Source organism: Macaca nemestrina, chromosome 7 (genome assembly GCF_043159975.1).
Source record: "Macaca nemestrina isolate mMacNem1 chromosome 7, mMacNem.hap1, whole genome shotgun sequence".
NCBI lineage: Eukaryota > Metazoa > Chordata > Mammalia > Primates > Cercopithecidae > Macaca > Macaca nemestrina.
In genome coordinates, this window is record NC_092131.1 from 123,075,115 (window position 1) to 123,102,111 (window position 26,997).

General features: G+C 57.8%; 1 protein-coding gene across 1 annotated transcript; it reads right to left on the bottom strand.

Annotated features, from left to right (window-relative positions):
* Positions 1-128: 128 nt before the first annotated feature.
* On the bottom strand, positions 129-26,997 carry LOC105491038 (chondroitin sulfate proteoglycan 4-like). The gene is given in 22 exon segments (XM_071099247.1): positions 129-314; positions 467-633; positions 1,224-1,358; positions 1,458-1,590; positions 1,593-1,658; positions 3,284-3,460; positions 3,766-3,832; positions 3,834-4,228; positions 5,803-6,448; positions 6,450-7,776; positions 7,779-8,113; positions 8,115-8,176; positions 8,178-8,468; positions 9,725-9,930; positions 14,532-14,639; positions 16,234-16,392; positions 17,097-17,250; positions 19,320-19,470; positions 19,650-19,747; positions 21,791-21,906; positions 21,972-22,049; positions 26,961-26,997. Coding segments are annotated over 22 exon segments (5,094 nt in total).

Below are 26,997 nucleotides of genomic sequence, written 5' to 3' on the forward strand. Positions count from 1 at the left end.
TAGGATCCACTCTGCCTCTGGCTGGCACCTGACCCGAGCCCCAGGCTCACACCTCTGCCCACAGGCCCAGCAGCTGCTTCACCTCCAACTCCATCCCTCTTGACCAAGCACTGCCCCTCTGGACCAAGCTACTGGGGTGCCACTAGTGCCCCCACATGGTGCCCCCTCTCGGTATCCTTGGGTCCGGCTGTAGCTTCCTTCTGGAAGACACACTCCAAAACCCCAGCCCTGCTGTAGGGCCCTGTATCCCTGACTTTCTGCATCCTTCTCCCTCCTTCTGGGAACATGAACTTGCCCTGCCAGCCTGGTGGCTCCTGGAGGAGCCTGGGCCTGGACCATGGCAGGACCGGGAGCGTCTGCTGCTAGTAATGCTGGAGCCTGCACCCATGTCCACGTGATGTCCATGGCACAGTGGCCATTTGAGGCTGGGGGTGTCTGAGTGGTGGCTGCAGAGTGGGGACCTTACCTCTGACTGAATGAAGTTCACCAGGGCCTCCCCTGTGCTGTCCTGCTAGGCATGGAACAGCTGGCCTAGCTGGGGGCCCAGGACCACACTGTAGAGCAGGAGCTGGGGGTCAGTGCCTGTGCTGGAGCTGGCTCTGAGGCTCTGGCTGCTGAGTGGCTGGAGGGACCCTTCCAGATGCAAAAGGGGCCATCACCCTTTGAGATCCAGGCCTGTCCGGAGCTGCACGCCCCAGCCATAGTGAATAATAATTAAAGATTAAACGCCTGAGCTGTGTTCATTTCCACCCCACACCTTCTCCCTATCTTTGCCTTTTTTTCCCCTGTACTAATACCTCATTAAAGATGGCGCTCTTCCTGCTGCTTCTTCACTCACTTTTCCCGCGCCCGGGAAAATTGTTACTTAATAGCACAAGCGCAACATGACGGCCGACCGGAGAAACCGAAACTAACCTGGCCACGCCCTCGGCAATGAGATCATTTCCGCCTTAGCCCAACCCCTTCCCTTCCAAGTGTATATAAGGCAGTGCATTACCGCCATTAAATGAGACTTGATCAGAGCACTGTCTTGTCTCCATTTCTCGTGTCTCTTGTTCCCCAAATTCCCACCCCCTCCTCCAGGGCCTGCTCTGACTATCCTGCGGGCCGGGATACAGGCTCAGGCCTGTGTCTGCAGAGAGGCAGCGTGACCCTGGCGCACCACCCTCAGCTCTGCCCCAGCTCCTGGCACACCCCGGAATGCCCACAATCAGCACACCCACCTGGGCAGACAGTCAGTGTCCAGCTGCCCTCTAGCGAGAGGAGCACTTGCTTCTGGGCCATCACTCGGAAGAAGCGTCCAGAGGAAGTGTGCTTGTCGTCAGAGAAGCTGAAGTGGATGCCTCCATCCAGGGCTCCTGAGGACAGTCATTGGGTCCGGCTGGCCTGAGCTGGCTCCTCATCTCAGGGCACCCCTGCAAGCAGCAGGAACCCAGGGCCCAGCCCTCAGCACCCACCACTGTGTGAGAACAGCACGAGCCTGCCGTCCAGCTGGGCCTGCGTGAAGCTGTGCACCTTGGTGCCCGGCGCTGCCCACAGCACTACCCGCCCTTTGCTGGGCTGCTCAATGGTGTAAACCAGATGCTCAGGGGCCCAGAGTAACTGTCCATGCTCCTTAGGGCCTCCGCAGGGATGGGCGCAGTGGCCCCCTCCCACATCTGGGAACACAGGCCTGTGAAGGTTCTGCCTTGCCCTGCTCACCCACCCCTTCCTCCCCGGCTCTGGGCTGCCACCAGGGTTCCAACTCTGCTGCGGCTCAGGCCCTCAGGTGGCATCGAGGCTGGCACTGCTCTGGCTCCCCTGCACAAAGGGCCCTCCCCACATTCACCTTCCCTGTCACCCCAGGGAAGGCCCCAGGGAAGGTCACCCTCCAGGCCCAGCCTCCTTGCTCTCCATCTGCCCTAGTCGTGTGTGTCCCTCAAGGCCAGCTTGTGTCCCCTACCCAAGAAGGCCCCTGTTCTTACCCTCACCAAGTTCTCACCCCCAGAAATCCCCAACGCTGACCAACAGTGCTCCTTAATCTGTCTCACTGGTGGGGCAGGGGTCTCCTTTCAGAGCCTCCGTGTGTGCCTGGCCAGGGCTGGGCACAGGTGGGAGTGGTGATTTTAGAAACGGGCCCTCCCTCCGGCTGAGGGAGGGGTGGGTGGCACGGAGAGTGGGGGGCTGATGGTTGGTATGTTCTGCAGCACAGAATCAGCGCTGCGATGGGCCCAGGTGCTTCCAGAGCAGTTACGGGCCCTCCTCATGTTGGGTGAAGGGGACCCTTTTTCAGGTCTCCCACTTGCAAGCAGAGCAGGCGCCTGTTCCTGAGGTCCTGGTACCAGTCTTGGTGGGTCAATTACTTGCAGGCAGAGTTGCAGTGGGAGTCACATGCCCGGGAAACAGAGCCTTCTGGCATTCCTGGGCTCCCTGCCCCGGCCCCAGGGAGCCCTCAGGCTGAGTCTTGGCAGGAAGGGCCATAATGTGGGGAGCAGGGACCCATTGCAGGGCTCCCGGAGCAAAAACGATGGCACCACCTGGTGGCCGCGCTGCCACACAGCCGTCCTGGCCTGTGGTTCCAGAGCACTGTGTTCCACTCTCCTGTGACCTCCGCACCATGAGGCCACCCCCTATGGGCACATCCTAGACCACCAAAGCCCTCCTCAGCGCCCCATGTCAAAGACAGCCCAAGTCAACTCTCCTGTGGAACCTTCAGTGACTCTCGCTGACCACAGAGGATGCAACCCAGAAGCCGGCATTCAAAGCCCTGCCATGTGAGCTTAGTGAAGCCATGCCCTTTCTGTTCTGCCAGAACTACTTTCACAAGCATGGAGAAGTTCCACCCCATGTCTGGGCCCTGGGTTCCTGCCAAACGGGGGCCCTGCTCTGCTGTGGCACAAGGGGCAGGAGTTTGGGGAGCCAAGCCGTGGCCTTCACTTGCTGGGGTGAAGGTGGGAAGCTTATTGGCTCCTGCCCTGACACCTGCCCTTACGGGCTTGTAAGTGATTCTGTCAGGAGTTCTGGTCCTGAGCCACAGGAGAAGGAACAGCAGAGCCACCTGTGGCTGCTCAGAAGTCTGCCTACCTTACTTGCAAGTGTCCATGACAAAACCTCCCACCTGTGTTCTATTTCAGCACAATCTCACAACTCTCCTTCCAACAACCCCGTGAAGCATGCGGCAGCGTCCCCATTTTGCAGAGGAGGAAACTGAGGCTCAGACAGGGGGAGCTCTGTGCTGGGAAGTAGGGGACGCTGGCCTCTTTCTCGAAGCAGACATGGGGGATGGTGCCGGGAATACTCTCACCTGCAGGCCTGTGTTTGTAGTGAGGACGGGGGGTTGGTCATTGACAGGCAGGATGGTGACAGTGAAGGCCACAGGATGGCTCTGGCAGCCCATCTCGGAGGCGTTAGCCATCAGGACAAAACTGTCTGTCAGTGTCTCGCTCCCGTCGTGCACGTAGCGGATCAGCTGCTCTTCCACCTACGGACAGGCCCAGGGCTAGTCAGGCCCCAGCAGCACCCTTCATGTCCTGCCTTTGGGTGCAGGAGGAGACTGACTCTTTTAGGGCTTCAGCTTCCATTGGTGGAAAATGGGGACCATAAGTTCTGGCTCCCAGAGGAGCTGTGAGGAAGAAAGGAGATACAGTATTTAAAGCACAGGTGCTTCTGAAATGTGACTCCCCATCTCCTCTCTGTGTATAACCCCCACACTGCGGGTCCCCAGGGCTCCCTCCATTCTGCCCCCAGAGCTGGGCTGCAGTCCCTGGGCCTCTCTCACAGCTGTACCTCTCTCCAGGAGAAGGCGCTGAGGGTCCTGGCTTGAGGTCCGTCCTCCTTCTGCAGGGCCCCATGCCAGGCCGAGGGCGAGGAGAGTGGGGAAGTAGGGCCCGGTGACACAGAGCAGTGGAGGGGCCAGGGTGAGGCTGCCACCCTCGGGGTCACTGAAGTTTTGCATCTCCAGTGGGATGGCAGCAGGCAGCACCTCTAGCTCCACGCGGACACCCTTGAGGGGAGCACCCAGGCCCAAGGGCACATCCAGTGAGAAGGCATCGCTCCAGGCCTCAGGGCGGGAGTGCAGGTACAGGACCCTGCCCACATCCACTGCCTCCTGGGAGAAGCTCTGCACGGGGTCCAGGCTGGGTGGCTCATCTGCCAAGACGCCACGAGACACCATCACCAGGTAGCCGGCACTCGGTGGCTTCTTCACTGAGAATAAAATGTCTGCCAGCGGCACTGCCTCCTGGGCTGCCTGGTTAACAGAGGTCATGAGGACTCACAGGGGGCCACAGAGGCAGTCTCTGAGGGGCCATTGTGGCTCTAAGCAGCCAGAACAGACTTGATCTTGCCCCACTTATTCTTCCAGATACCACTGCTCATTTACACACACAAACACACATGTGGGTTCACACACACAGCAGCTAGACATGCAGCTGGTCACATTTTTTGTTTTTTGACAGTCTCACTCTCACCCAGGCTGGAGTGCAGTGGCGCAATCATGGCTCCCTGCAGCCTCAACCTCCTAGACTCAAGGGATCCTCCCACCTCAGTCTCCCAAGTAGCTGTGACCATAGGCACATGCTTCCATGCCCAGCTAATTTTAAATTTTTTGTGTAGAGATGGGGTTTCATTGGGTTGCCCCTGGCTGCTGGTCACATGTTAATACCCACCCTACACACGGTTACAGGGGGTCAGTCACACAGCTTGAGATGCACTCCCCCGGGGAGGTGCATAATCACATATCCCCAGACTCAGTGACACAGACACCCAAGTTCATCATACGCTGACGCAGTCACACATGTACACACACACACACACACACACACACACACACGCCCCCCTGCTGAAGATCTGCTCAGGTCTGTGGCTGGTTTGCAGGCAGTGCCTCCCCAGCCCCTGTTATTACCATCCAGGACCATCAGAGGGCGCCCTGCCCCACCCCTCCTGGAGGCACAGCCACCTTCAGCCCAGGCCCTATGGAGCTCATGCCCCAAAGGCCACATGGGCTTCCTCACCTGATGGGCCAGTCACAAGAGGCTAAACCACCCCCAAACTCACATTCCTGTTCTATGCCTTTCCCCAGAATGTTCCTCCTGCCTGGAATACCACTCCCCATTCTCTGCTACCAATGGCCTGTGCTCTTCAGAGCCCGGCCCAAACACTGCCTCCTTCCGCAAGGCCTTCCTGATGCCAGATCTGCTGGCTCACTGTCAGCCTCAAGCTCCAGACATGCAGACCAGAAGGGTCTCCGAAATTAGTAGTGTGGGAGAGTAAGGCTGAGCGGGCAAGGACTGGCCTGAGGTCACAGGGCAAGTCCTGCTGGAGTGAGCCTGCTGGAGGGCCCGTGGCTGCTCTGTGGGGTTCCTGGGTGGGTAGAAGCCCTTGACAGACCCTCCTAGTCCTGGTCTGGGCTCTGAGAAAATAGCGGGGAACATGTGGATCTGAAGAGCAGCCACCTGTCTCCGTGGCCAGCAATCCCCAAAGTTCAGGACCCGTGATGCCCTCCCAGGAAACTGACTGCAATGCAGATTCTTGGGCTCCACTTCAGAGATTCAGTAGGGCTTGGTGGGGCCCGGGAATCTGCATGCTCAGCCACACCTTGGACACGAGTGGACACCAACTCTGGAGTCACACACAACTCCCAGGAGGATGGGTGTACAGCAAGCTCCCCAGAAACTCTTGGGAGCACAACATATACGGGAGCACATCTGAGACCTGTGCACACATGCAACTGGGACCACCACAGCCACAGCCCAAGTCACATGTGTACCTGGCATGGAAGCTGGGCCGGAGGCCCTCTACCTGGCCCACACCACCGCTCACCACCTCCAGCTGGTCCCTTCTGATCTCAGCTGCCTCTCCCTGGAAGACATAGATCTTCTTGTGCCGGACCAGCTTCAGTGGGGCCAGTGGGCCCTCTAGGGCAATGGTCACTTGTAGCGTGGGATCCGTGTGCACTGGCCCCACTTCCATTGAGAAGATCAGGGTGTCACGGGTTCTGAGGTTGCCATTGAGGCCGTAGAGAATGGCCCCGTCTAGCAGGTCCTCCTGGGAGAAGGCTGTGGCTGGCTGAGTGGCCCAGAGCAACTGCCCCCAGCGAGGGCCGGCTGTGACATGGTAGTGCACCTCATCCCCACTGCAGATGTCAAGGTTGGTGTCCAGGTGGGGCTCAGCTGTGTCAATGGTGCCCTGACCTCCTTGAGGGACCACAAGGCCAGAGCCGTTGGCCACAAGGAGGTAGGGCTCCGAGGCCTGCACCTCCAGCAGCGCAGTGGTCTGGTGTTGCCCATCGGACACCTGCAGCTAGATCCAGCCATGATCAGCCCAAGCGCATGAACAGGACTCGCCTCTTTCTGAGGCCTCCTGGGTGAAGTGGTAGATGGGCCGCGTGGGCTCATCCACGGCCACGATACTGCCAAAGAGGAGGTCCTTGAGTGTCAGCACCAGCTGGGCGTCAGCAAAGCCCGAGTCTGAAGGCCACGTCGTCTGTAGTCAGCAGCCGCCACCCACCCTGGGCCATATGGAAGACGCGGCTGATGGTCTGCACAGGGGCGTGGTCATTCACGGGTTGGATGGCCACCCGGAAGACTCCCCGTACCTCCTCCCAGGCCATGTCACCACTGCTCTCACCCTGGCGGGTAGCAACAAATGGGATATCATCTTCTGTGGTCTCGGAGTCATCATGCTGGTAGACCAGCCGGCCACGCAACAGGTCTTCATTGGTGAAGGATGTCACCATAGTGGTCTTGTCCCGTGTCCCACGCCAAGCCAACCTCCCATGGCGGGGCCACTCCATGACCTCATAGAGGTAGCTGGCACTATTGAGACTCTTGACAAAGAGGTGGTCAGCAGAGAGGACACCCTCACCACCCTCAGGCACCACGAGGAGGACATTGGTGAGGATGGGCGCATCTGGGTCACCACCAATGTGGATGGGGAAGGTATAGAGTGGGGAGAAATATGGTGGAGCTCTGACACGGAAACGGAAGGTGTCCTCGACTGCCTCCGAGGCACGTGCCGTGGCCCCATAGGTCACCCGGCCAGCCTGTATGTCATCCTGGGTGAAGCCCTGACCGTCTGACAGCCTCGTGCCCTGAAGTTGAAGGTTGCCTTTCCTGGGAGCCTGAACCACCTCACAGTGGAAGGCTGGGGGGCTTGGGCCTGCCTCCTCCAGGGTGGCCTCCAGGTGGGCTGTGGTGAGGGTCTCCTGCTGGGTGTTCTGAGTGTGCAGTGGCTCCAGCTGCAGCATCCACACGGTGGCTCTCTGGATGGTCACTGGGAAGGACAGATTGCTCAGGATCTCCTGGCCCACCTGCACCTCCAGGGCCAGGTTCTCCACGGTGTCCTCTGTGTGGTGCTGTGGGTCGGTGCTCAGGTACCTCATGCGGCCCTGCTCCACATCCCGCTGGTGGAACGCCTGTGTAGCCCACCACTCAGCACCCTCCACCCCACCTGCCCCCTGCTTCTGCAGCTCCCCAAACTGCAGGGCTCTGGTGACGCGAAACAGCACGCTCACATCCTGCCCCATGGCATTGGTCTCCACCGACAGGTTGGCGGGCAAGATGGGCATGGCAGGGCCTTGGGCCTTGCTGCGGTGGATCTGTATGGCCAGCCGGACAGCCACCACCTTCAGCGTGGCCGGGGGGCTGGCCTGCAGTCCATCGCTGACCCGGAATGTCAAGTCCTGTGCAGGGCCACCACGGTGGACACAGACTAGGCTGCCGGCCTCCAACTCCTGGCAGGAGAACTCGGTTGCCGGCTCCCCAGGCTGGTCTCGGCGCTGCACAGGGAGGCCAGAGGGGTGCCAAGGAACTGGAAGGTGAGGCCCTCACAGGCAGAGTCTGGGTCATAGGCCTGGAAAACCTCGGGCCCCAGCGGCTTCTGTGTGTGTTCCAGGATCACCATGAAGCTGCCACGTGGGAAGACGATGCGGGGAGGGTCATTGACAGGGTTGACCTGGATGGGCAGGAGGTCAGTTTGGCCCCTCCGCAGGCATGAAGGCAGAGGCACCCGAGCCGTCACTGACACCTCCAGCACCAGCTGGTCGGAGGTGTCCTCAGAGCCATCGTGGATGAAGCGGGCCTTGCGGTTCACCACGTCCAGAAGGGTGAACATTTTTTGTGCCTGGGCACCCGGGCTTGAGCTCACCGTCACGTGCCCCTCGGGTCACGCTGAACAGCACCTGGGATTTGAGCAGCTCTGAGGAGGCTGCAGTCATTGAGGGTGGCTGCATGGAGGCAACCCCTCAGGGGTCGGCTGCTTCCCCTCAGGTAGGGCAGGCCAAGGATCCCAGTACCCCCAACAAAGAGCCCATAGGGGACCTCTATGGGGTTTCCTGGGACTGTACAGGAGGCGTTCAGAAATCCATCAACTGACAATGTGGCCCAGCCCTCTAGGACAATCAGCACCATAGTATGGGCAAAGGAGTCACTCAGCAGCTTCTCTGCTGGGGTCTGCAGCTTCAGCTCCTCCTGGCTCAGGACAAATCTGACCTTAAGAGGGATGGGGAGTGGGAGATGGGGAACAGACTTTTGAATCCATCATTTCCCTTATAAAAGCATAGTGCGTTCCCCACACTTGGGGCCCCAGAGTGGAAAACCTAGGATGAGGGCCTCTGGTGCCACTCCTCTTGCCATCCTGCCATCTCTTTACTCATCCTCCAAACACTCACCAAAGGGACTCTGGGCCAGGCCTGGATGGGCTCTGGGGACCGTGATGTGAATCAGATGTGATCCTCGCCCACAAGGAACTGACATACAGTAAGATGCTCTCCTAGAAATCCAACCTGATTTTTAAATTCTCCTCCTCTTTCCTCAAGTGAGAGGTGCCAGAAATATTGTCTTGGAATCTAGATTTCACCCCTAGAAAAATAGGTAACTGGGAATGCAATGACAGCAGCAGACTGGCCAAGCCCTAGTCCTCTCCCCACTGGGGTGTGGAAGGAGATGGCTGACCCAAATTTTTTTTCTTTTAAAAATAGAGATAGGGTCTCATTGTGTGGCTCAGGCCAGCCTTGAACTCCCGGGCTCAAGTGATCTTCCCACCTTGGCCTCCCAAAGTGGTGGGATTATAGGCATGAGCCACTGTACCCAGCCTGGCACAAATTTGGAATAAGACCCTGGGTTCTTAACTCTTCATGGTTTGGGAAAAGACTCAAGAAAGAGCCACAAGACTCCTCACTAACAAAGCTTGTGGTGTCTTGAAGGATGAAATGGAAAAATGAGGAAGCTGAGGCAGTACTGGTGCTGTTACTGTCGTGGACAGACAGTGGTGCTGCAGAGAAATTGGTGTAGTGCCACAGGGAAGCACAGGGGTCGTGGGGACCCAGGAGGGGGCCTCGCCCAGGAGGAGGGGATGTCCACACTGAGACTTTAAGGAGAGGCTGGAGTTAGGCATGTGCAGGGAATGGGTGAGGCACGCACCTGGCAGAAGGAGTGTGGTGACCAAAGGCCTGGCATCAAGTGACTGTAAGATGGCCGGGAACTGAAAGCAGTTCAGTGCGGTCAGAGCACAAAGGGCCAGCAAGGGCTTGTGGTGGGAAACATGGTTGGAGGGAGCCAGTGGGCAGAGCCAATTCATGAAGGATTTGCCATTTCTAGGCTGCTGCTGCCCATCCCACAGTGGAGAACTTGAGACCCTAAGATAAAAGTGACTTACACAAGGTCACACAGCCAGCTGGGGTTCACTCAAAGCTAGAGAAGGAATCCCACCCTGAATCCCACCCGGATCCCAGGGGGACGTCGCTGACCTGCAGGCGTCCAGAGTAGAGCTGCAGCAGGAGGTGGTCAGCTGGGCCTGCTGCCAGGAGAAGGAGGGCTTCGGGCTGGGACGTGGAGAACTGCAGCTGTAGGTCTATGTCGGTCAGAGCTGTGGCCACAGGCACCTCCAGGTGGTTCTCACCGAAGAAGGAAGCTGTGTGAGAGAGGGAGCTGTGGTCCAGGCTCAGATGCTTGCCTGGAGGAGGTGAGGTGCCACAAAGAGGTACCGGTGGGTTGAAGAAAGGGGTCCATGCTGGCGCACCCTCATGGTTCTGCTATATGGTGCTGTCTGTGAGTACTGCCTGGATCCCAGCATCTTCTTGGTCCTGGCACCAGAAGGCACAGCCTCACCTTGTGTCCAGCCAGACCTTGACTTTGCAGGAGATCAGACCCAGAAATTCCCAGCAACTCAGGTCTCCTCCTTGGAGGTTCCTGGAGCCAGAGGCCTTTGCCAGCTCTGACTCACCTCCCCTGGGCCCCAGAGGAGTCTTCCTCCCGGGTCTGGGTCCCCTACCCCTCCAAAGGGAAACATCACTGGCCTGATCACCTGGCTTGGTGGTCACAGCCCCGAGGAATGGAGTTTCTGGAGAATCACCCCCAGTCCAGACTGATCCCTGCTCAGATTCCTTCTCCTAAGTGCCCTTGTGCTTGGGCTCCTGTGCAGTGCCCGCCATGCCATGCCCCGCCTCCATGGATTGGCTGGGGCCACGGCTGGGATCTGGTGGAGGTGTCAGCATGGCCCACCTATCCCCGCTTCTCTCTCAGGCCATCCTTCCAGCTGCCATTGAGGGTTGGGGGCGGGAGCTTATTGGACTGAGTCTGAGAAGGAGCAAAGGCTCTGAGGCCAGATGGAGACCATGTGCAGGGTCAAACCAAAGTGGGCCCACACTTCCTCCATTACCCTGCTATTGCTTCCTGCTGGAGAGCTATTCACAGTCCCCGATGAGCAGTCAGATCCGGCCCCATTGTTTCCACCATGGCCAAGGAACCAGGGATGAGAACAGCTGAGCTCCCAACTTCCCCAGGCCACCACGCAGGCTGAGGCTGAAGACAGGGCCTGGGAACGGCTGAGGGTCTGCTGGGCAGACCAAAGAGGGCCTCGCCAGGCAGAAGGCCATACCTGGGCTTGCCTGGGGTTAGTGGTTCCTATGCAAGGCCCATTCTGTCCCACACCGGGACTCCTCCTCTTTTGAATTGCTGCTTCCTCCAGGCAGTTTCCCCAGATTAGCCTCCCTGACTTCCAACCCACTGCCACAATTTCTGGTCTATGCCTTTTGTGGTGATAAAAGCCAAATATAACTTTGACTTTGCCTGCAGATGTCCAGGGCTGGGGGACAGACAAACACGGGTTAAAAACGGTGATTCATCCCTCTTGGGTTTCCCTCAAACCCCGAGAGCAAGCACAGGCTGACGGCCTTGATGGGGATGATCCAGCACCAGCCCCACATGCGCTGGTCCCTGGCCAGCCTGAGCCAGCTGCCATCCGCCTGAGAAAGCAGCTTCAGCCATTGGAGGAGTCGGAGATTTGTACACCCTAAGGGCAGCCAGCCCCACTGGGAAGGATGTCCAAGAAAGATCCGTAAAAACCCCTTGGGCTGAGTTAAATCCCCTCTAGTTATCTCCTCCTGCCAGCACTGCTGGCAACACCAGCACCTTGTCTGGGAAGCTAAGAGAATCAAGCGAGCCCTGCAGACCATCTGCATGGAGGCGGCCCAGCAGGCTCAGCAGGCCCAGCACAGCTCGGTACCAGCAAGGGACAGACCAGGGAACTGCAGGTGGCGGCCACCTACCGGGGTGCCTTATCTGCAAAGACATTGATTCCTTAGAGCAAAACACAGCACACTAAAGTGAGGGAGGCCATAGCACAAGGGGTGGGGGCACACGGCCCTGCAGGATGGAGCCACCACCGCCACCGGCTGGAGCGGCTCACAGCAGCTGTCAGGAGCCAACTGTTGAATGTTCAGGAATTTTGAGAGCCAGGTGATACTACCCATAGTGAGAATATTTATACCAGGAAAAGAGGCAAATACTGCAAATCAGGGTTCCCCCTCCCCAAGAAAGCCCATTGCTAAACATTTACCTACCCAGCACCCATGGGGAAAAGGGCACATCTCCCTGCCCCTACCCACCTGTGTTAGTCAGGGTTCTCTAGAGGGACAGAAGTTATAGGAGATAGATATAGATATAGATGTAGATATAGATGCAGATATAGATGTAGACATAGATGTAGATATAGATGTAGACATAGATATAGATACAGATACAGATATAGATACAGATATAGATATAGATATATAAAGGGGAATTTATTAAGTACTAATTTGCACAATCACAAGGTCCCTCAATAGGCTGTCTGCAAGCTTGAGGAGCAAGGAGACCCAGTCTGAGTCCCAAAACTGAAGAACTTCGAGTCCAATGTTAGAGGGGAGGACATGTCCAGCCTGGGAGAAAGATGTAGGCTGGGAGGCTGGGCCAGTCTCGCATTTTCACATTTTTCTGCCTGCTTTGTATTCGCTGGCAGCTGATCAGATGGTGCCCACCAGTATGAAGGGTGGGTCTGCCTTCCCCAGCCCACTGACTCAAATGTTAACCTCCTTTGGCAACACCCTCGCAGACACACCCAGGATCAATACTTTGCACCCTTCAACCCAATCAAGTTGACAGTCAGTATTAACTATCACACCACCCTTGCACTAAAGGCATATGTAGACCAGCCAAGGCTTGGTCAATGTCAGGGCTCTGGGCCAGACAGGAACTGAATTAGATGGTTGGCCCTAACCACTGAACCACCTGCCTGCAGCCCCCTCCCAGCAGAAGACAGTAGAGCCTGTTTGGCTAGAGTGGGAGGGTGGCAGGAAGCAGAGGTACTTTCCAGAGCGCTGGAGTCTGAATGGGTCCATTGAGGGGCTGGACCCTGCTACTTCCTGTGGGGCTGAGTGGGAGGGGCTCACACAGGCTGTCTTGTGCTGCTGGAGCGCATAGCCAGGCAGCCCCCCATCCCAACAGAGGCCTCTGAGGCCTTGCTGGCCAGGGCTTTGGAAACTCTGACAGCACCACTTCACCCACCTCCCAGTCTCCATTCTTCTGCCCCTTTTACACTCTCTGAGGGGCTGCAGTTGCAAAAACCCAGAATCTCTGTCTTGGAGGTGGTGGGGGATGGGGGGCATTTGAAGAGGGGCTTTGAATGGAGAGGGTGTGCAGGATAAAGATGTAATAAGCTAGAAGTCAATCCAGAAGACTTCCTGGAGGAGGTGACAGTGGTGTACAGTCACAGAGAGGGAGGAAGCAGCAGTCTCTGAGGACAGCAGCAAGGCCAAGTGAGAGACTGGCAGGGGTACACAGGTCCCCCTCAGGTGGGGCAGGGAGGGTTTCTCCTCCCTCACTCCATAGAGCCTCTGACTAACTTGAAGGAAGAGAAGTAGAGGGGAAAGTAGAATGGGTCAAGCCAGGCTCAGCCGCCTGCCTGGGGGGAGGGGGGAATGGAGGAGGTTGTGGGGAGACATCGGCACAGGCTGGATGGGACCTGCCCTTGACTCTCCTGGGTCAAGAGGACCCATGATTCATCAAAACACCAGTCCAGACCTACAGCAGCTCCATGGGCTGCCCTCTGAGCCAGGAGAAGGGGCCCACTTCAGGCCTCAGTGTCACCATTCTGTAAAATGGGCACATCCCTCCCACCTCTTCTCCCTCCTGACTCTGGGGATTAGTCCTGGGGGTCCCTCCCTGGTCTAGGAGTTTGCTGTCCATATGGATGTGGAGAAGGTTAATGGCGTGGGGTGTCTGGAGGTGCCAAGCCTTGGGCATGAGAGGAGCAGGATGCCCCACAGGTCTGGGGGCCCGTGGGAGGGGCAGGAAGAGTGCTGCGTGTATGGGCTTCTCTCTGGAAGGTGCGTCGGTGAGCGTCCAGGGCTGTATATTAATAGATGTGTATTTGTGTGTGCCCGCAAGCGTGTGGGTGGCTGCTGGGGGTGTGCTTTGGGTTTGAGTAAGGCTGTGTGTTTGTGTGTGCGTGCGCGTGTGTGGGCCGGGAGCTGCCAGGACAGAGCAATGATTGTGCCTGGGCCTGTCCTGCCCTTCGCTGCCCGCCTGCCATTACTTGGCTGGGCCTGGCTCCATGAAAGGGGCTGTGTGTTCTTGGAGGGTTCCTGCCCCTCCTGCTCGGCGCCCATAGAGAGGTTTGCTAAAGGTGGGTATGTCCTCAGGCTTCCCACCCTTCCTCCTCATGAACAGGGCACTGCTGTCTGGGCCTGAGGGTGGGGTGGCTCCATCCTTCCTGAGACCTAGGCCTGGGGGCACAGACAAAGCCTGTGTCCTTCCCTCCCAAGTCCCTTCTCAGGGGCTAGGGGAAACCTCGGTCAAGGTCCCCAGCAAGCCTCCTCTGGCAGGGCAAGGGCTGCGCTGGCATCTCCGGGCTCCCTGGAGGCACTGCTAGGAGGAGTGTGGATGGGCCCCTGAGGCTTCCATCCTGACGCCCAGCCCTCTGTCTGACACCAGGCTCCGGGGAGAAGGGGCCACTGTGAAGGGAGCATCTCTGCCCCTCAGGCCCGCCTCCCCCTGCCAGGGCCCCACCTTCCCCAGTCAGCCCAGGGCCAGGTCTCAGGCACAGAAGCCTCTTCCAGGCTGAGGGCTGCTGTGGGCTCTGTCCTAAGTCCTCAGAAGCCCCAGGGGTGAGCGAGGCCACCTCCATCCCCGTCTCTGCCCCATCTTCCCATCTCTCCTTCACCTCTGGCCTTTGCTGCTGCTGTGCTCTGCCTCTGCTCCCCCTAGTCTCTCCTTAGCTCTGTCTTTGGCTCCCACTTCCCTCTGCCCCATCCTGGCTGTCCCTGGGCACATCACCCTTTGCTGAACTTCTCCACCATAGCCCCTTGCGGTTTAGCACCATGGGTGGAGATCCTGGCTCCGGGTCTAGGCAGGCAGGGGTGAGGGAGTCTGAGGGGGCTGTGGGCTGGGGTGCTCTGGGAGGGCCAAGGCCAGGATGAAGGGCTGTCTGTCTCCCCTCATGGGTGTGTGTGTAGTGGGGCAGGGGTGGGGTCGTGGCTCACCTGGGGGCTGAATGCCAGCTGTGTGAGAGCATGGACAGGCCAGGTGTGCTTCCCCAGCAGCAGACCCTCCCTGAAGTCACCTGGCCCTCTAGACCTCAGGTCAGTTCCCCTCCCCTTGCATCTCCAAGGGACTCCCCAATTTTTCTTCCGCCAGCAATCTACTTTCGAGCCAGCAGGCGGGGCGTGGACGAGTGTGTGTGCAGGAGTGTGGGTCAGTGTCACGTGTACACATGTGTGTGGCAGCAAGGCAAGCGAGGAGGGGGGGTGCTGAGTCCACGGTCTGGCCCCACTGTGGGCCCTGGATACTGAGCCATAACTGGAGGCTCCCTCCCCAGCACATTGGTCTCCCTGGGCTCCTCAGGCAAGGGAGAAGCTGTCTGATGTGCCTACTCAGGTGCCAGCCCCTCTCAAACCTCCTCTCGGCAGACCCCCCAGGCTCAGCCACACACACTGAACTGTCGCCTTCCCTCAACCTGTTACTCTGAGGGTTACAAGGGGGTAGGTTACAGGGGAGACTTAAGGTCAGACTAAGGGGACCACATAACCTGCCCAGTGATGACATTGGGGTCACCAGGGCTCAGGCTAGATGGCTCATCGCTGGCCGGGGTGGGCTGCCTGGGAGACACTCACACACCTGCAGACCCCACAGGGCTCACTGACCATTAGCCACTCTTCCTGGCTGCTTCCAGACTGGGATTCCACCACCCAGGGCCATCCCCGCAGCCCACGGACTGCCTGCTCCTCTCCTGTCCCATGAGCTACCGAAATGTGGACAACAGTAGGTTAGTTCTGGGCCAGGCGTGGTGGCTCATGCCTGTAATCCCAGCACTTTGGGAGGCTGAGGCAGGTGGATCACCTGAGGTCTGGAGTTTGAGACCAGCCTGGCCAACATGACAAAACCCTGTCTCTACTAAAAATACAAAAATTAGCTGGGCATGGTGGGGCACGCAGGTAATCCAAGCTACTTGGGAGGCTGAGACAGGAGAATCGCTTGAACCCAGAAGACGGAGGTTGCAGTGACTCGAGATTGTGACACTGCACTCCAGCCTAGGAGACAAAGAGAGACTCTGTTGCAAAAAAACCATAACAAAACAAAACAGTAGGTTAGTTCCAAATCCCATGGAGCTTACAACAGCAGCTGTCCTCTCAGGAGACACTGCTTTATCCCAGTGGGGCGCTGGGGTGCCAGGCACCTGCTCAGGTGACTGCCTCCACATCTAAATGCTGCAGAGACCTCTGCCAGGGTCAGGGCAGCCCGATCCCTCCTTGCCCCAAGAACTCTTGAGCCAAGAGACACACACTGAGGTCAGCTGACCTTCTGTTTAGTGGCCTTTCCGGTCCCCTGCAAGGCCAAGGAAGCCAGGGAGGAAAACAGTTTCCTCAGCTATTGACTGGGCCCTGACCCTGGTCACTGGCCTCAGCTGCAGTCCTCTAACCAAGCGCTCTGAGTCACCCACCTGGAGGGGCATGTACTGGGGAACATTTCCAGTTAAGGGAACCCGTCTGGAAGAAGAGTGGAAGCAGGGGCAGGTGGGGTGGGAGAAGCTGAGCTTGGTCCACAGAGGCTGATAGGGGCCGCACGCTGGGCTCCCGGCCACATGTCCCAACCCTGGGGCCTAGTGGAGCACAGAGGAAGCAGGAGGGGAAATGAGAGGTTTTGAGGGAAGAAGCAGCCCAGAGTCCACCCAGGCTGGAGGGCTGGGCCGGGGAAGGAGGAAGCGGGGCCTCAATGGTGTCTTTGTGCAGGCCCTGCTGCTCCCCAGGCCTCAGGCGAGGAGGGTGGGGTGGCTGCGGTGGGGAGTGGTTCCAAGAGGCTTTTCCCTGCCTTATAATTTTCCCCCTTGTACAGGGAGATGGGTGGGTTTCCAGGCCCCTTCCGTAACCTCCTTTCTCCCCACTTTCCTGGCCCTAGCGGATCTGGGACCCTCACCTCAGTGGACCCAGGCTGGGGTAAGGTTTCTGGCAGCGAAGAGAAGAATGAAGGACCCTCACTTGGCACTGGGGCTGCCCAGCACCCCCCTCCCAGGCCCAGCAGGCTCCTGGGAGGCATCTCCCATTTTACAGGTGAGGAAACTGAGGCTCAGAGAGCGCAGTCCTCTGCGCTAGCCTGTGGAGCAGCGGCAGGGCTGGGACTTAAGCTCCTGCGGGTGTGGCTCCAGAGCTGGGGGCTGTGGGTGTCGGCAGGGCACATGCACCGTGTGTGCACCCAGAGAGGCGTGGTGGGTTTACTTGCTGCCTGTGAATCGGAAGTGGAGCATCTGCCAAGGGCCCCAGTGGGAGGAGGGTGTGAGAGCTGGACCCCAGCCTGGGGAAGACACACTCTTTCCCTTCTTGTCCCCTGGGGCTCTTCTGTCAGGGCCGGGTGGAGGGGGCAGCGAGGAGGGGAGGGAAGCATCTGCTCTCCTTGGAAGGTTTGGCAGCCCCGCCTCTCTGGCTCTGGGGCTGGCTGCATGGGGACGGCCCTTCTGCAGGGGCTGGCGGGGGATGACTCAGTCTAGAAGTCAGTGATAAGTGCCAGCCCTGCCCACTGGGGACTTGGAGGTCCGGGAGGCGGGTGGAGAGACAGGGGGTCTGGGTGGGAGCTGCCCCCAGGAGACTGAGGGCCAGGCTCTCTCCTGGGCCGCATCCAGGACCAGGCAGCCCATGGCTCATCTCTGAGTCTCCCCTCGGCTCTGGCAGCAGAAACCACCAAAGACACGGCTGTTGGGGCGGCGTCTCGGGGCTTCCCCAGCCTGGCGGGCTGGGTCTGGAGATAGTGAGTGTGAGTTGGGGTGGGGGAAGAACAGAGGAAATGGTGACTGTGGGTCTGGATGGCTGCCTGGACCTGAAATCTGGTGGCACAACAGCTTGTGTGCCTCCTCCTCAGTTCCCCCATCTGAATACAGGGCAGAGGGTGTGCTGACCCCACAGACAGAAGTCCATGTCCAGGGCAGATGTCTGGGTCAGGACTCACACCCCCAGCCCACACACAGGGCTCAGAGCCATGTGCTTCCATGCTTTCCCTGGCCTCAGTGTCCCCATCTGTAAAAGGGGACCTGGATAGAGGGACCCAGATCTGGCCTCTGACCAGCCCAGCAGACTGACAAGAGGTGTGGCCACTACTGTGGGTACAGTAAAGCCACCTCTGGCCTAAATGGCCACAGGTCCGGCCAGACTGGAAGCTCTTGAGGACAGGACCAGGGCCCACATCCCCTGCCCAGGGCGTGTGTGCAGCCAGGAGGCCCACGGACCGGTGATGAGGGAGGTGACATCAGTATCTAAGGGAACGAAAGGATCAAATGAGGTAGCATTTGGCCTGCATGAGGGGTTTTCTATCAGGCAGAGCTGTCCCACCACAGCAGGCCCAGGCACTGGTCGTGCTCCATCGGGAGGGCATTGCCGGGAAGGTGCACCAGGAAACCTCAGCTGTCCTTGTGGACCTCTGAGCTAACCAGGCCCATCAGAGATCCCGAGACTGAGACCTCTCTTCCTGGGCAGGCCTGGCTCCTCCTGGAATAGGTTCCCGCCTAGCACCACCACCTGTCAACTGCCTGGAAGCCTGCAGCCTGTAGGCTCCCCTGGAGCTGTGCCCACTGCCACCACACTCCCCCTGGCCCTCCTTTTCCCTCCTGGCCTCAGGCCCAGCCTCTTTGCTGATGCACCATGTCTCTCTCCCTGGCACCAACTCTCCAGGACTCCCGGCCCACTGCCAGTGTCCCTCAGATGTCCACGCCACGAACACCCATAGGAACCCCCAAGCCCAACCCCACCCAAAGCAAGGAGGACTCAGTGTCCTCTCCCCTACAGCCTGCTCCCCAGCCCCGTGAAGGCCCAACTGTCCACCCGTTGCTGAGTAGACATCTGAGGGTTGCGCTGGACTCTCCTCCTCCTCCCTCCCCGTGGCCACTGCTAACTAATACTCAGGTTCCATCCTTCCTGCTCCCAAACTCTCCTTCAAATTCATCTCCCTCTCTTGCTCCTGGTCCATCCATAAGGCAACTGGCCATGGTCCTTGGTCCGGTTTAATGAATCTCCTGCCTCCCTTTGCTAATAGCAGCCCCAGTTAACCCAAACTGAAAGCCGCTCCCTCAGCCTCCCTTGCCTGGAAGCCTTTGGTGGCTCCCCCTGCTCCAGGGTCAGGACCCCACCCCCGAGTGGCACTGAAGGCCAGGGTGCCCTAGACTCTGCCTGCCAGAGTCTCCTGCTGTCTTCCACGGACACTCCACGCCTCTGCCTCACTAGATCCTACACTGCCTCTGCGCACACCTAGCAGGGCCCGCCTGCTGCCTTCGCTTAGGATGGGCCTGCTGCCCGGCCAGCTCTTCTCTCCTGTCCGCCTGTGAACTGTCCTCAAGCTCTTTCAGGAAAAAAGCCCAAAGCACCTTCTTTGTCGTTGGGGTGCAAAGACACTTGCTGTGGCCCAGGGGCCTGTGCTGTTACCTCTCTCCATTTACAGTGTGAGCCTTGGGGACAAGACTGACCTTGCTTGGGGACAGGAGGTGGGAGGAAAGGAGGGAGAGGCTGCCTCTGGGAACTCGCTCCAGCCCTCCCCACCTTGTCTTACCTCCAGGCTCCTTTCCAGGCCTCCTCTGCTCTCCAGAGCCCCAGGACTCAGAAGCAGGGGGCTGGACATAATGGCCAGGGAGGGTTGGAGGGACTGCCCCAGCCAGAGACTGCTTTTCTGGGCCTGTGATGACAGAGTCTGGTGCTTGTTTCTAAAGAAAACAGAATCAGAGCTCCTGTTTATAGTCAGAGGCCACAGCCATAGACAGAAGACAAATGGGGTTGGAGGCTTCCAGGCCCCTGCTCTGGCAGGGGCTGGGGGCGTGGGGCCATTCCCAGGTCCCCTGCCCGCCTTTCTCAACTCCCAAGGAAGTGCCTGTGGGATCCTGACACTCCCTGGGACAGGATGTAGCCTGCACTTTCGGGCCGGGGAGGACCTGGTGAGGGGGCGGAACATTTCTCAGGATTGGTCCCTGGGGCCCGGAGTCCCTTGTGGGAATGGGAGGAGGTGAGGGTCTGTTATGTCTACTGAGAAGGCAGAGAGGGCCCTGGGGAGGGGTGGGGTGCTGGCAGCAGGGAGCACTCTGACTGCCATGAACTGGAACCGGGTAAAGGAGAAGGGAAGGAGAACAGAGCAGGATTGGAAAGATGGGCAGACAGAGAGACAGGGTGGGAAAGACAGATGGAAAGAGATGGAGGAACCAGAGCCAGGGGTGGGAAGGGACAGAGAGATGGAGAAAGCAGGATGTGGGGGCGGACAGAGAGACAGGGGAAAGCTCTGCAGCCCGGTTGACCCTTAGCAGGGGCAGACAGAAGCCATGAGTGGAGACTGAAGTGTGGCTTCCGTCCCATAGAAAGTCTTCATGGTGCTCCATGCAGCGTGGTCAGAGTCTGGGTAGAGCCGGTGAGGAGGGAGGGAGCAGGCGCCTCTGTGGCCTTCACCCCAGAAGGCCAGGCCTCGCCCACCCCCAGCCCCCAGGGCCCAGGGCCTGGAGACTCTCTATTCCTGGCAGTCCTGCAGGGGAGGCCCAGGCCTGTTGGAGGCAACACAATGCGGTGGGGCAGAGCCCAGATTGACCTTGTCACCAAGATCCCCAAGGGCTGTCTTGGGCACGGCCAGGACCTCAGGCCAGGATCTCGAGGGACAGGTCTGGTCTCTGGCTTGTTATGGGATGAGTTCCCTAGGCCTGGAGGGCTCACAAGCTAAGGCTATGGCCTGGACTCACTCCTACTGCCAGCCTCTACTCAGACCCCTCCCTTGGCTGCGCTTGTAGGGGGCTGCCGGGTAACTGTAGCCTGGGGCATGTGTCATGGAGCCACAAGCAGTGACTCAGACAGTTAAAAAAGGAGCAGCTCTGAGTGGTGACTCAATTGGCTCTGGAGGGGCTGGGTGGGTCTGGCTGGTACAAGATGGGGTGGTCTGGGTTTATTTTTGGCAGGGTGGGGCTGGGGCCAGGGGTGGAAGATGGGAACCGGGGGTGGAGAGGAGCCACTGCTCTCATCCCGGGGAGCGCCCCGGGGCTCCATGCCAACTTAGGAAAGTGGCTTTCCAATGCCAGGGAGCCCTGGCAGGCTGGCTGCTTCTCAGCCCCACTCCAGGCCTAGCCTGCCTTGCTGCTTGGCCCAGGACAAGCAGCTGGCTCTCTCTAGATAGAGGCAGAGCCCCCTGTCCTGTTCCCAAGAGGCTTAAGTGCAGAATTTAGAGCTGACCCAGGAGACTGAGGATTCTACTCAGAGGCCCAGATAGGGCCAGGGGTCTCCCCAAGGCCACACAGCGGGGCCAGGAAGCCCAAGGGCTGTGGCACCATCACCCAGCTGGCTGAGGTCTCTACAATATCTCCCCAACTCCAGGGCTGTCCACGGTTGGAGGAGCAGCCCCTGTCTGAGTACCCACCCCTGGAGGGGCTCAGCCAGGCTCCAGATGGGTGGCCAGAAGCACATGGGCCCCAGATGCCCAGAGATGGAACCTCGGCCAGGAGCAGCCACCTGGATTCCGTTAGCACATGTGGGTGGGGGGCCTGGCCAGGCCCTGCCCAGGGGTCTGTGGAGAAGAGTCACCACTATGGGGGTGAAGGCAGTGGGAGCCTGCACAATGGGATCTCGGCCTGGGGGTTCAGGCATGGGCCAGCCCTTGTCCCAGGTTCCTCCAGTGTCCCTGCCCTGAGCTGCACACCCCGCTCTGCAGTCACCTCAGTCACCTCCCCACACCTTCCCCTACGCTGAGCTCACACATACACCCATACCCCTGAGGGGTCCTAGCAGCCCAGAGCGGAGAGGGCTGTCCCCTCCCCTCAGTCTGGATTTCTGCTCCTCGTGATGCAGCCACCACTGCTTATATCATGAGTGCTGGTAAGAGCACCATGGTGACTCTGGCAGGTGAGCTGTCTCGTGTCCCTGGGCCCTGGCCTCCAGCCCCCACCTCCAGAGAGGGACTTGCGAGGGGCTGGTAGAGAACAGAGAAAAGACAGGCTTCTGGAATCCCCCATCCCATAAAAGGTCCTGGTGCCTGCTCATTCTCTTCTCCCCACCCACTTGCTCTGGGGACCGGGGGTTCCTGCTGTGCCCCGGCCCAGTGAGCTCCATCCTAGGGGCTGCTAGGCTCGGGAGAAACAGGCCCTGGGGAGGGGCTGTCCCCAGTTCTTCTAGCACTGGGAGAGGGGTGTGGACCTCAGCCCAGTTAGCCAGACAGATGCAGACTCCCAGCCCCTCCCACCTTCTGAAGGGTCCTGGGCTGGCAGGCAGCCGCTGACTGATCCCCCCTCAAGAGCCCACCTCTCCTTTTCCACATCACCTGGTCCCACACAGACTCACAGGGCCACCTCCTTCAAGCCTTTGCCTCGGAACCTTCCTTAAAGATTCCTAAGCAGAAGCCCCACGTGGCCGGGCCGCTCCACCCTGGGAAGAAGATGCTAATAGCAGAGTGACTGCAGCCTCAGGAGCAGACGCCACTGAGCATTGATTCCAGGCACAGTGTCTTGCTTAATTCTCACAACACATAAGAGGTTGAAATTATTTATCCCCATTTTATAGAGGAGAAAACTGAGGCTCAGAAAGACAGAGTCACTTGCCCAAGGTCAGGCATGGAGTGTTAGGGCTGGAATTCAATCTGAGCCCTCTAACGCCGTGTTTTACCACCCGTGCCTGGCGTCCCGCTTCCCTGTATGGGTGCCCACAGCTCAGCACTCAGAGGAGGGAGAAGTGGGGCCTGGGTCAGGGCTGAGGGGCAGGGGAGGAGCTCCCTCTCAGCTGCCCGCAGACTCCCAGAAAGGGAGATTTGCTCCTTCCTTGACTAGTGTGGGAAGTAAGAGTGTGTGTGTGGTGTCTGTGTCTGTGTCTCTGTGTGTGTGTGTGTATCTGTGTCTGTGTGTGTATGTCTGTGTGTGTGTGTCTATGTGCATATGTGTGTGTATTGTGTCTCTGTGTGTGTCTGTGTGTATCTCTGTGTGTATGTGTGTGTGTGCCTGTCTGTGTGTCTATGTCTCTGTGTCTGTGTGCGTATGTGTGTGTCTGTGTCTCTGTGTGTGTGTGTGTCTGTGTCTGTCTCTATGTGTATGTGTGTGTATGTGTGTGTGTGTCTATGTCTCTGTGTCTGTGTCTCTGTCTATATGTGTGTGTGTGTATGTGTATGTGTCTGTCTCTATGTGTATGTGTGTATGTGTGTGTGTATGTGTATGTGTCTGTCTCTATGTGTATGTGTGTATGTGTGTGTGTCTGTGTGTGTATGTGTGTCTGTCTCTATGTGTATGTGTGTATGTGTGTGTGTGTGTGTATGTGTATGTGTCTGTCTCTATGTGTGTGTGTGTGTGTGTATGTCTGTGTGTGTGTATGTGTATGTGTCTGTCTCTATGTGTATGTGTCTGTGTGTGTATGTCTGTGTGTGTGTGTGTGTGTGTGTCTGTCTCTATGTGTGTGTGTGTGTCTGTGTGTGTATGTGTCTGTCTCTATGTGTATGTGTGTGTGTGTGTGTATGTGTATGTGTCTGTCTCTATGTGTATGTGTGTGTGTGTGTGTATGTGTATGTGTCTGTCTCTATGTGTATGTGTGTATGTGTGTGTGTGTCTGTGTGTGTATGTGTGTCTGTCTCTATGTGTATGTGTGTATGTGTGTGTGTCTGTGTGTGTACGTGTATGTGTCTGTCTCTATGTGTGTGTGTGTGTGTATGTGTGTGTGTATGTCTGTGTGTGTGTGTATGTGTCTGTCTCTATGTGTGTGTGTGTGTGTATGTCTGTGTGTGTGTATGTGTGTGTGTGTATGTGTGTCTGTCTCTATGTGTATGTGTGTATGTGTGTGTGTGTGTATGTGTATGTGTCTGTCTCTATGTGTGTGTGTGTGTGTATGTCTGTGTGTGTGTATGTGTGTGTGTGTGTATGTGTCTGTCTCTATATGTGTGTGTGTCTGTGTGTGTGTGTCTGTGTGTGTATGTGTCTGTCTCTGTGTGTGTGTGTGAGTGTGTGTGTGTGTCTGTGTGTGTATGTGTATGTGTCTGTCTCTATGTGTATGTGTGTGTCTATGTGTATGTCTGTGTGTGTGTGTATGTGTGTGTGTGTGTATGTGTGTGTCTGTCTGTCTGTCTCTATGTGTATGTGTGTGTGTGTCTGTGTGTGTGTGGCTAGGCCTCAGGCCTGCCTGGGTGGCCTCCAGCTGCAGGAGAGCTGGTCTGGCCCCAGCCACTGTGCACAGGGAAGGGGCAGGGAGAAGCGGGTGTCGTGGGAATCAGTGTCCTGGTCCTACTGGTATTTATAGCTGCCCCTTCCTGAAATGTGGGTGGGGGAAGGGGCTGCTCTTAGGTGGGAACGGAAGTTGGTCTCCTCTCCCCAGCCCCCTCTATCTCCCCAGAGAGTGGACTGGCCCAGGCCAGAGGGCCGGCCCTGGCGGTGGGACGAGGCACTGTGTCCTGAGTTGGCGGTTTTCCCTGGGGCTGCTGGCTCAGGGGTGGGACACTCCTTGCCTGCTGAGCAACACTGTGTGTGTGTGTGTGAGTGTGTGTGTGAGTGTGTGAGAGTGTGTGTGTGAGAGAGTGTGTATGTGTGTGTGTGAGAGTGTGTTTGTGAGAGTGTGAAAGAGTATGTGTTGTGTGAGTGTAAGAGTGTGGGGGGGAGTGTGTGTGAGTGTGAGAGGGTATGTGTGTGAGTGTGTGTGTCTTGTGTGTGTATGTGTGAGAGAGTGGGAGGGGAGTGTGTGTGTGTGTGTGTGTGTGAGTGTGTGTGTGTGAGAGAGTGCACACAGGCTGGGTGTCAGGCAGAAGAAGGTCATGGACCGGGGTCAGAGGCCAGGTGAGGGTGGGGGAAGAAAGGCCTGTAACCCCACAGAGATGGAGGGCAGGGCCCCAGGAGAGGCACAGTCCAGGTCATGGGTCTCAGAGCAATCTGTGGTTAGAACAGGCTCCTGGGGGTGGCGATGCTGGAGCTGAGCCTTGGAGGATGAGGAAAGGGAAGGCCGGTTGCATGGAGCAGCTTGAGCAGAAGTGGAAGGGTGCCAGCCGTTACAGGTTATTATCTGATGGCCTAGTTCTACCTGATCAGCCAGTCTGTGGGACACAGGATCACCCTGACCAGGGAGGATGATATATTTGGGGAGAGAAAGACATAGCATAGCACAGTTGAGCATCCCTAATCTGAAAATTCAAAATCTAAATGCCCCTAAATCCAAAACTTTTTGAGTGCCAATAGGATGCCACCAGTGGAAAATCCCACACATAAGAACTTTTTTTTTTAGATGAACCCTCACTCACTCTGTCGCCCAGGCTGGAGTGCAGTGACGTGATCTTAGCTCACTGCAACATCTTCCTCCAAGGTTCAAGTGATTCTCATGCCTCCGTCTCCCGAGTAGCTGGGATTACGGGAGTTGCCAACACGCCCAGCTAATTTTTGTATTTTTACTAGAGACAGGGTTTCACCATGTTGGCCAGGCTGGTCTCGAACTCCTAAACTCAGGTGACCCTCCCACCTCAGCCTCCCAAAGTGCTGGGATTACAGGCGTGAGCCACCACGCCTGGCCTCCACACATAAGAACTTAACATAAATTTATCTCAGGCACAAAATTATTTTTTAAAAATCTAAAAAGTTACCTTCAGCCTATGTGTATAAGGTGTATATGAAACACAAATCAGTTTCATGTTTAGACTTGGGTCCCATCTTCAAAATATCTCATTATATATAACAAATATTCCAAAAGCCAAAAAATTTCTAAATCTGAAGCACTTCAGGTCCCCAACGTTTCAGATAAGGGACACTCAGCCAGTGTGGCATGAGGGCCAGCAAGCAGGGGCAGGAGCAGGGAGCTGGGGCAGGAAAGGCCACACAGCCCCAGGCCTGCTGTGAGGAAGCTGGGACCGTCTTCTGCTCCCGGCCTCCAGTCTCCCAGACTTGGGGAAGGACATCTTCCAACAGCCCTTACTACCAATCTTCATGGAACCCAAGAATTCATGCGGCTCTGCATGAATTGGGGTGGGGCAAGCATCCCATAATCCCAAGCTCAGCCGCCTCCAGGCTGGCTCAGCTGGAAAGCCCTGGGGTGCGTTGGAGCACAGCTGGAAAATCCCTGGTTGGCTCAGTGATCTCTACACCCCTCTGGGGACCAGGCTGTGAGCCCTACGATGGGGGAGACCCCTGAGCGAAGCAGGTGGGATGTGTGCTCCCGGGGAGCTGCTGGTCCTGAGGGTGAAGCTACTGCCCAAACCAGGGAGAAAGAGTAGGGAGCTCACCCCCTAATCTGCTGAGGACTCTCTGTGTGACTCTGAACAAGGAGGCTCCTCTCTCCGAGCCTGGGTTTCCCCAGGATCCACTGGGGGCTGGTCTAGGGTCAGGGGTTTCTGCAGTAAGTTCCGGGAAGGGAGACAGCCTCACTGACACGCCTCAACCTTAGGCCACAGGAGAGCCACACTGAAGTGTTGAAGCAGGAGCGATGGCTGGAGGCCTGGATAACGCACGCCAAGGCTGGCAGAGCCCGCGGGCTCCTCCACAGGCTGGGAGCGGCATGGGCGTGCGGAGGAGCTGAGCGAGAGGCAGGAATGCTCAACAGGACAGGCACTGTTCCTGACGGGGCCCACCCCTGCCGCCAGGCCACCTTGATGGCAGCCCTACAGCTATGACCCTACAGAGAGACAAACGTGGCTTCATTGGCAACCCCAGCTTTTGGTGGGGGCTTATTTGAAGGGGATTTGCTTAGGCTGTGAGAAAGTGGGGAGGGTTTGGAGAGGGAGAAAATGCTGGCTGGTGGGGGATGGGGAGACAGGAACAAACATCTGGAGTCCTCAGGGAGCTGCCTGTCCCTGCAGACCTCTCTCTTTCCCCTAATGGGGCCTGAGCCAACTGGTGGGTGGCTGTCCACCTGGCCTGATGTGGGGAAGCTCACTGCTGTTGGGGTAAGTGAGAATACCACGGCCTGTGTGCCCAGAGAGAGACCTGAGGCAGTCCCTGCTTTTCTCTGAGCCTCAGTTTCCTCAACTGTAAAATGGGAATGTTGGACAGATATGGTGGCTCACATCTGTAATCCCAGCACTTTGGGAGGCCCAGGTGGGAGGCTTGCTTCAACCCAGGAGTTCGAGACCAGCCTGGGCAACATAGTGAGAACAAGACCTCATCTCTGCAAAACATAATTACCCTGGTGTGGTGGCACATGCCTGAGGTCCCAGCTACTCAGGAGGCTGAGGTGGGGAGATCGCTTGAGCCTGGGAGGTTGAGGCTGCAGTGACTTTCCTGACCTGCAGGGCTGCTGTGGGGCTGCAGGACTAACAACAT